The 9763-nt window shown below is 43.5% G+C and overlaps 2 protein-coding genes across 2 annotated transcripts; one reads left to right on the plus strand and one right to left on the minus strand.

The window, feature by feature from the left end:
* Positions 1-821: 821 nt before the first annotated feature.
* On the plus strand, positions 822-1666 carry LOC138893879 (uncharacterized). The gene is made up of 3 exons (XM_070178546.1): positions 822-1122; positions 1222-1445; positions 1610-1666. Exons 1-3 carry the CDS (start codon positions 822-824, stop codon positions 1664-1666), a joined length of 582 nt encoding a protein of 193 aa, XP_070034647.1.
* Positions 1667-8925: 7259 nt separating this feature from the next.
* On the minus strand, positions 8926-9306 carry LOC138893880 (uncharacterized). The gene has a single exon (XM_070178547.1). The coding sequence runs from the start codon at positions 9304-9306 to the stop codon at positions 8926-8928; it is 381 nt and encodes a 126-aa protein (XP_070034648.1).
* Between the last annotated feature and the right edge of the window lie 457 nt (positions 9307-9763).

Raw genomic sequence — 9763 nt, forward strand, 5'->3', positions numbered from 1 at the left:
TAGGCAGTGTTTCATTTGTAAGACCGTGTTATTGTATAGATTCTCATATACTCCGTGACACCTGGATCATTTGGGGAATTATGTATTGAGTTGCGACATTTTCATCCAGTTTTTATGAGATTTTTACTTACGTAAACCTATTTCAGTATATTTTGAATTTATGATGTTGGTATGTGTGAGTTGTCGGCTTGCCTAGTATCATGATAGGTGTCATCATGGCACTTGTAATTTGGGGTCGTGACAAGTTGGTATCAGAGCCTAGGTTACATAGGTCTCACGAGTCATGAGCAGGTTTAGTAGAGTCTTGCGGATCGGTACAGAGACGTATGTACTTATCATTGAGAGGTTGTTAAACCTTTAGAAAAACTTCAAATCCTTGTATTCTTGTTGTGCAAATTTGTTGGTTCCGGAAACTAAACTTCTATTATTCTATTCTCTCACAGATGGTGAGGACACGTGCTACCAGATCGGGCAGACGGCAACCAGTACTACCAGCTAGGGCCACGAGAGGCCGAGGTGCATCTCGTACAGCATCTAGAGCAGCACCTGTAGACCTACAAGTTGCTCCACATCAGGAGTAGATTCAAGATGTGGTTGAGCTGGTGGGACCAGCTCAGGCACTAGCTATGCCTATTGTGATTCCAGGCTTTTAGGAGGCTTTGGCCCAAATATTGACTATTTTCACTAGCCTTACTCAGGCGATCTATGTTTAGGCCGCACCAGCCACTTCTCATGCTAGGGGAGGTACTCAAAGTCCCGCCGCTCGAACTCCAGAGCAGGTGGTGCAGGGACTCTAGACACCGGGGGTATTACCAGCCCCGATGGGTCCCGTTATGAGTGATGAGGAACAGAAGTTACTAGAGAGATTTGGGAGGCTCAAGCCTCCATCATTTAGTGGGGTCGAGTCAGAGGATACTCAGGACTTCTTAGATAGGTGCCAGCAAATTCTTCGCACGGCGGGTATTCTGGAGACTATTGAAGTCTCCTTTACTACTTTTCAACTATCAGGGGCTGCTTTTAGATGGTGGGAGACCTATAAGCGGAGCAGTCCAGCCGATGTTGCACCACTCTCATGGAATGAGTGCTCCGTTCTCTTCTTGGAGAAGTTTGTGCCACCGACCAGTAGGAAGGAGTTACGTAGGCAGTTTGAACAGCTACGATAGGAGGGCATGTCCATAACCCAGTATGAGATGAGATTTTTTGAGTTGGTTCATCACGCAGATTGGTTGGTTCCCACTGAGAGGGAGAAGATTAGGAGGTTCATTGACGGCCTCAGCTATCGGTTGCGTTTTGTTATGACTCAAGAGAATGCATCAGGTGCTAGGTTTGACGAGGTGGTTGATATTGCTTGGCGGCTAGAGTTGGTCTGTAGTCAGGAGCGTGAGGAGAGGGAAGCCAAGAGGCCTCATGGTTCAGGTGGTTTCAGCGGTGTTTCTTCTGAGGGGGTCAGTCCCACCACAGCAGGGGTCGTCCTTATAGGCTCGCTCAGATGGCTCGTCTAGTTCATTGTGGCGCATCAGCTAGCCATGGTTCATACAGTGCTCGACCGAGTTAGTCATCTCTTAGTGCACTCCCAGCTCAAAGTTCATATCGTGCTCCTTCAATTCAGGGTTCATCTGCACCAGGTTACTCTGGTAGTTATTTTGGTTCTCGGGTTCCTCTTTAGTACTTGTTGCCATTGTTGGAGAGGGGTTGTTTGAGTGTAGAGAGTTTGATCATATGAAGAGGCATTGTCCCTGCCTTTCAGGAGGCCCACTTCAGTAGAGGAGTCAGGCTACGACTTGCGCACCAGTTACTTCACCACTCGCGCAGCCAGCTCGGGGTGGGGCTCAGGAAGCTAGAGGTCTCCATAGAGGGGGGAGGTCGATCAGGTGGCGGTCAGGCTCGATTCTATGCTATTCCTACCAAGCCAAAGGTCGTTGTTTCAAACACAGTGATCACACGTCTTGTCTCAGTATGCCACAGGGATGCTTCTATATTATTTGACCTGGTTACACTTATTCGTATGTATCATCATATTTTGCTCGTTATTTGGATATACCCCGTGTGTCCTTAGTTTCACATGTTCATGTATCTACGCTAGTGGGTGATACTACTATTGTGGACCGTGTATATCAGTCATGTGTTGTGACTATTGGGGGATTGGAGACTAGAGTTGATCTCTTATTGCTTAGTATGGTCGATTTCGACGTAATTTTGGGTATGGATTGGTTGTATCCACGTCATGCTATTCTGGATTGCCACGCTAAGACTGTGATGTTGGCGATGCCGGTGTTGCCAAGGATCGAGTGGAGAGGTTCTCTATATTATATTCCCAGCAGAGTGATTTCATATTTGAAGGCCCAACGGATGGTTGGGAAGGGGTGTCTGTCATATTTGGCCTTAGTAAGGGATGTTGGTGTTGATACCCCTACTATTGATTATGTTCCGGTAATGCGAAACTTTCCGGATGTGTTTCCTACAGACCTGTCGGGCATGCCACCCGACAGGGATATTGATTTTGGTATTGACTTGGTGTCGGGCACTCAGCCTATTTCTATCCCTCCATATCATATGGCACCAGCATAGTTAAAGGAATTTAAAGAGCAGCTTCAGCAACTTCTTGATAGGGGGTTTATTAGGCCTAGTGTGTCACCTTGGGGTGCACCGGTTCTATTTGTAAAGAAGAAGGATGGTACTATGCGGATGTGCATCGACTATAGGCAGTTGAACAAAGTTACAATTAAGAACATCCTTTGCCACACATTGATGATCTATTTGACCAGCTTCGGGGAGCAAGGGTGTTCTCTAAGATTGATTTGAGGTCTGGGTATCACCAGTTGAATATTCGGGACTCGGATATTGTAAAAATGGCATTCAGGACCCACTATAGTTTCGCTATGGTCACTATGCATTCCTCGTGATGTCTTTCGGTTTGACCAACGCCCAAACAACGTTTATGCATCTGATGAACAGTGTATTTTAGCCATATCTTGATTCGTATGTCATAGTATTCATTGATGATATCATGGTGTACTCCCGCAGCCAGGAGGAGCATGCGCAGCATTTGAGGATTGTACTTCAGCAGTTGAGGGAGGAGAAGCTTTATGCCAAGTTCTCCATGTGTGAGTTTTGGCTTAATTCGGCAGCGTTCTTGGGGCATGTGCTGTCTAGTGAAGGGATTAAGGTGGATCCAAAGAAGATAGAGGCAGTTCAGAGTTGGCCCACACCGTCCTCAGCTACTGAGATTCGGAGTTTTCTCGGCTTGGACAGATATTATCGTCACTTTGTAAAGGATTTCTCGTCCATTGCAGCGCCTTTGACCAGATTGACCCAGAAGGATGCTCCATTTAGGTGGTCGGATGAGTGCGAGGAGAGCTTCCAGAAGCTCAAGACTGACTTGACCGCAACTCCAGTTCTAGTTTTTACTTCAGCGTCAGGCTCTTATACAGTGTATTGTGATGCTTCTCGGATTGGTATTAGGTGTGTCTTGATGCAGGAGGGTAGAGTAATTGCTTATGCTTCACGCCAGCTGAAGCCCCATGAGAAGAACTACCCAGTTCATGATTTGGAGTTGGCATCCATCGTTCATGCATTGAAGATTTGGAGGCACTATCTCTATGGTGTGTCTTGTGAAGAATTCACGGATCATCGAAATCTCTAGCACTTGTTCAAAAAAAAGGATCTAAATTTGAGACAGCGAAGATGGTTGGAGTTGTTAAAGGACTATAATATTACCATTCTATATCATCCCGGGAAGGCCAATGTGGTGGCCGATGCCTTGAGTAGAAAGGCGGTGAGTACGGGTAGCCTTGCATTTATTACTGTTGGTGAGAGACCGCTTGCAACTGATGTTTGGGCCTTGGCCAACCAGTTCGTGAGATTAGATATTTCGGAGCTCAGTCGGGTTCTAGCTTGTGTGGATTCTCAAGCTTCCTTATATGATCGCATCATAGAGAGTCGGTATGATGATCCCCATTTGCTTGTCCTTAAGGACATAGTTCAACACGGTGATGCCAAGGATGCTACTATTGGGGATGATGGGATGTTGAGGATGCAGGGCTGGATCTTTGTACCCAATATCGATGGGCTACATGAGTTGATTCTTGAGGAGGCCCACATTTCGCGGTATTCCATTCACTTGGGTGCCGCAAAGATGTATCAGGACTTGAGGCAACACTATTAGTGAAGGAAATAAAGAAAGACATAGTGGGATTTGTATCTCGGTGCCTAAATTGTCAGCATGTGAAGTATGAGCATCAGAGACCGGGCGGATTGCTTCAGAGGCTTGAGATTCTGGAATGGAAATGGGAGCTTATCACCATGGATTTTATAGTTGGGCTCCCACAGACTTCGAGGAAGTTTGATGCTATTTGGGTGATTGTGGATCGGTTGACCAAGTCCGCGCATTTCATTCCAGTTGGGGTTACTTATTCTTCAAAGTGGTTGGCTGAGATTTACATCTGCAAGATTGTTCGCCTTCACGTTGCGCCGGTGTCCATCATTTCAGATCGGGGCACGCAGTTTACATCACAGTTTTAGAGAGCAGCGCAGCGAGATCTATGCACATAGGTTGAGTTGAGTACAACATTATACCCTCATACGAACGGACAGTCTGAGCACACTATTCAGATATTGGAGGATATGCTACGCACTTGTATCATAGATTTCGAGGGTTCTTGGGATTAGTTTCTGCCTCTTGCAGAGTTTGCCTATAACAACAACTACCAATCGAGCATTCAGATGGCTCCGTATGAGGCTTTGTATGGGAAACAATGCCGGTCTCCAGTATGTTGGTTTGAGCCGGGTGAGGCTAGGCTATTGGGTAGTGACTTGGTTCAGGATGCTTTGGACAAGGTTAAATTGATTCAGGATCGGATTCGCACAGCGCAGTCTAGACAGAAGAGCTACATCGATCGGAAGGTTCATGATTTTTCTTACATGGCTGGGGAGAAGGTACTGATCAGAGTTTCTCCCATGAAGGGTGTTATGAGGTTCGAGAAGAAGGGAAAGCTGAGTCGTCGGTATATTAGGCCTTTTGAGGTACTTAAGAGGATTGGAGAGGTGGCTTATAGGCTTGCATTGCCGCCTAGTCTATCGAGTGTTCATCCAGTGTTTTATGTTTCCATGTTCCGGAAGTATGTCGGCGATCCGTCTCATGTTTTGGATATCATCACGGTTCAGTTGGATGGTGATTTGACTTATGAAATGGAGTCGGTGGCCATTTTGGATCGGCAGGTTCAAAAGTTGAGGTCAAAGGATATAGCTTCAGTGAAGGTGTAGTGGAGAGGTCAGTTAGTCGAGGAGGCTACCTGAGAGACCGAGCGAGAGATACGGAGAATATATCCCCATCTATTTGAGACTCCAGGTATGTTTCTAGACTCGTTCGAGGATGAATGTTTGTTTAAAAGGGGCATGGTGTAACGATCCAACCGTTCGTTTTGAGTGTTGTAGTCCTGTTCTCCCATTTACCGCCTATTATATGCTCAATGTTTTATATGTAACTTGTCAGGGTAGTTGATTTGGTTCCGGGAATGTTTTGGAATGAGTTGGGACACTTAGTCCCAAGGTTGGAAGCTTAAGTTGAAAAGGTTGACCATATGTTGACTTGTGTGTAAACGACTCCGGAATGGAGTTTTGATGGTTTCTATAGCTCCGTAGGGTGATTTTGGATTTAGGAGTGCATCCGGATAGTGATTTGGAGGTCCGTAGTTGATTTTTTGCTTGAATCGGTAAAAGTTGAAAAATTGGAAGTTTGGAGAATTGAGAGGTTTGACCGAGAGTTGACTTTGTGGTTACCGGGCTCGGATTTTAGTTCCGGAAGTTAGAATAGATCTGTTGTGTCATTTATGACTTGTGTGCAAAATTTGAGGTCAATTGGAGTTGATTTGATAGGTTTCAGCATCGATTGTAGAAGTTGGAATTCATTAGTTTTCATTAGGCTTGAATTGGGGTGTAATTCGTGTTTTTATGTGATTTGAGGCCTCTCTTAATACGTACTACTATGCAGCAGATGATTTAGCTGTTCGCGAAGGGTCTTTGTGGATTGTTGGGTTTTTCCTCTTTGCGTTCGTAGAGAGAGGGTCGCGATCGCGGAGGTAGTGAAGCTTGTGCTTTGCGAACATATGGAGTAGATCGCGTTCACGTACAAGGGAGTGAGGTAGTTGGATTCACGCGAGGTTGTTATTCGCAATCACGTAGGTCAGTGATGGTTCGGAATCGCATTCGCGTAGAGTTAATTGTTGGGTAGCTTAGTTTTGTGCTTCGAGATCGCAAAGCATTTTTTGCGATCGGGATTGAGGACTTCTCAGCAGAATTTAAAGTCTCAAAAATGAGGGTTTGAGTTTATTTCACAATTTGATTTTGGGAGCTCGGGTTAAGGTGATTCTTGGAGAGATTTTCAAGGGAGTAATTGTGGTAAGTGATTCTAACTCGGTTTTGGTTAAATTACATGAATATATCATTGATTTCATCATTTGATTAGTGATTTGGGTTGAAAATTTTGGAAAAAATAGAGAAAACTTCTTAGGCAGAATTTTGGGGATTTGAGCGGCATTTTGGTGTCGGATTTGAGTAATTTTCGTATGGTTGGACTCGTGGTTGAATGGTGTTCGGATTTTTTAACTTTTATCCAATTCTGAGTCGTGGGCCTGAGGTTGACTTTTAGAGTTGGCTTTTTTACTTTTGATTAAGAACTTAGCATTTTCATATGGAATTGATTCCTATAGCATGAGTTGATTGTATCGAATTGTTTGTGGCTCGATTCGAGGCGTTCGGAGGCCAATTCATTAGGCAAGGGCTTGTTGGAGTAGATATTTGCACGGCTTGAGGTAAGTAACACTTCTAAACATGGTTCTGAGGGTATGAATCCCTAAAATTTCGTGTTATGTGATTGGTGTTGAGGTGACGTGCATGTTGGGTGACCGGCGTGTGGGCGTGCACCATAAAAATTGTATTTCAGTCGATTTCGTGGAACTATGTAGTCCTCTTATCTGAATATTTTTACTGTACTCTATGTGTTAGAGAATTTGAGTCGTAATTTATGTTGGAAATCATGTTTAGGCTATGTGCTGGTGCTATTAGGACCCACAGCGGTCGTTCTTGGCTGTTGAGTTATTTGCTTAATTTCAGTTATGTACTTAGTCGCAATCATCATTTCATACCATATCCTAGTCTCTGTTATCATACATTGTCACATCATGTATCACTGATTTGGGCTGCCTGGCATGAGTGTTGTGAGCCCGAGAGACTGAAGAGATTGATGACTGAGTGAGGCCGAGGGACTGTTTGTGAGTGATATTGATGGGATCAGGCTGCACTCCGCAGTGGTTACTATTGACTCATGATGGGATCGGGTTGCACGTCGCATCAGGTATTATTGATCCACGATGGGATCGGGTTACGTGTCACAGCAGGTTTTATTAGCGCTTGGGCAGGATCTGCCCCTCCAGAATCTGCACACCCACAGTGAGCGTAGTTGCTATTGATTCATGATGGGATTGGGCTGCACGCCACAGCGGGCACAGTACAGTGCTGAGTGATTGAGTGTGATGAGTGAGAATTGAGACAGTCAGGTTGAGTACTCTGAGAGTGTAAGTACGCGCGCCTTTCATTTTGTTGCATCACATACGATATGCATACTGACATGTAGATATAGAGATGTTATATTCGTCATATTATTCAGACTTGGCATATTTTATCTGTGTTGAGCTTAACTGTTAAACCTAGAAACATATCTACATTCTTGTACTTATTTTTAGCAAACATACCACTAGGCTCGTTTCCTAGTGGTGTTTTTTATTAAGATAATCAAAAGTAAAACACCATGTGTCTGGAGGTCTCACAAAATGTAAGTGCATAAAAAATGAAAGTACACGCAACCTATTATCAAAGTCTTGTGTAAAATAATTCTTTGATAGTCCAAATAGAACTAATAACCATAAACCTTGAGACAACCTAATTGAATTCAACTTGCAACATCTCTTTGTACGTCTGGCCTTCTTTGCGTTTGAATCTGGGTAATTGCAATTGATATCTTGGTCATCTGGAAATTCATTTGATGTCTACAACTGGTATTTAAGCTTTACAATGCCTGCTTCTTGCAAAAATTGCACGCAATGCATTCTAGAAAACCTGTCCAATTCCACGCAATAGGGACACTGTTGTGACTTTGTCTCCTTGTTACATGATCATACCTGGACAATCTGGTAATAAACCTGTTTTATGGAGATTCCTTATGTGTAATAGATGAACAAAGTATATGGGAGCTCCTCCAATACTTGCTAAACTGGCCCGTCTAAAGCTGTAAAGTCCCATGGGCAACCATACCTAATATGGGCAGTAGTATATTCTTGCGCGTGTCACTGGCCTTTGTGGATTGATGAACTATGTGATTCTTACCTTGTGTGATCCTTGGGAAGTAGTAGATGTAAAGGGATTTGCATTCCATAGTGTAACTCTTCTTGTTTCCTCCATACTGGGCATGGATGTAACTCAAGTAGTATAGGCTTGTGAGCATCCTTCTCATTGCATTTTTGAGAGAATACTCGGGTTGAATTATATAATGGTTATACCTATAGGTAATGAGTATAAAATATACTAATACTACCCTAATAGATTTGGCCAAAACATAGAGCCAAACCCCCTCCAAAGTACCAGCAAAATCAACAAACATGTTAGAGAAAATATCCTTCATTCTCTCCTCCCAAAGGATTTGAGTTGGAAGTGCCATGTGATCTCCATACCCTATAGCTTGCCTTGTTTCTCCACTATAAATTCTCCTCCTCTTCATAACTAGTATGATCTCCCCCTTATTCTTCATATCATCTAGCTCCTTCATCAATTAGCATTTGATTGGGCAATTCTTACCCTCAAATAGGGTATTTGAAGTTTGTCATTATTAAATATTTTCCTCCCTTGTATGTCCAGTTCACAAAATGAATGCACCTATTGCATATGTTGTTGGTCCAATGTCACATTAGCTAGATGATCAGCTAACTTGTTACCTTCCCTCAATACATGGTCTAAGTGAAATACACCCCTAGACAATAATGATTTGATTTCATCAACCTGATTGGCTATGCTCCAAGGTGGTTCCCAAATTTCATCCAGCACATTCTTCATAAGTAAAGAATCAGTTTCAATTATGCATGGAGCAAAATGTATTTTAGTTATGTACCTTAGAGCCTCCAGAATAGCATGTGCCTCAGCTATATTGTTTGTTGCATCCTCTACTGCATCTACCTGGGCATAGATGAGGTCTCCTATTCCATCCTTTATACAAAAATCATATGAAGCTCCTTCATTGTCCCCCTTTACATGCCCCATCAGTATTTCATTTTATCCAACCCACCGGAGGTAATTGCCACAAAACCTTAGTATATCTCAACTTAGGAACATGATGAGATAACTTCTCATATAGATCTGGCCAGGTTGCTATGACACCCTTGATGCCTGGTCTCCTCACTTTCAGCAGCATTTGGATTAAGGTTGATAACTGGAAAATCCACCTATTAATAGACACATTCTTCCCATGCTTTCCAAAATTCATCTTCTTCCACAAGTGCCAGACAATCAATCTTCGCATTGTTTGATATACTGCCTTCAAACTTGCATTCCCAGATTTGCTCCATCATTTATTTATCACTTATACCAGCTGCTTCCTTTGTGTTTTGATTCCTGCAGGTGCACCAAAGTAATTCCACACAAACCTGGCATATGGAGATGTCAAGAAGACATGAGGCAGTGTTTCTTCTTTAGGGTTCCTACAACACTAATATCTTGA

This window comes from Nicotiana tomentosiformis, chromosome 6, assembly GCF_000390325.3.
Source record: "Nicotiana tomentosiformis chromosome 6, ASM39032v3, whole genome shotgun sequence".
Classification (NCBI taxonomy): Eukaryota; Viridiplantae; Streptophyta; class Magnoliopsida; order Solanales; family Solanaceae; genus Nicotiana; species Nicotiana tomentosiformis.

Bases quoted from the DNA above. Each gene is read 5' to 3' on its own strand.
- LOC138893879 (XM_070178546.1), top strand. From the start codon at position 822: ATGGGTCCCGTTATGAGTGATGAGGAACAGAAGTTACTAGAGAGATTT. The intron at 1,123-1,221 runs GTAGGAAGGAGT...TTCATCACGCAG, and splicing joins GAAGTTTGTGCCACCGACCA to ATTGGTTGGTTCCCACTGAG. The intron at 1,446-1,609 runs GTCAGTCCCACC...CCTTCAATTCAG, and splicing joins GCGGTGTTTCTTCTGAGGGG to GGTTCATCTGCACCAGGTTA.
- LOC138893880 (XM_070178547.1), bottom strand. From the start codon at position 9,306: ATGGGGCATGTAAAGGGGGACAATGAAGGAGCTTCATATGATTTTTGT.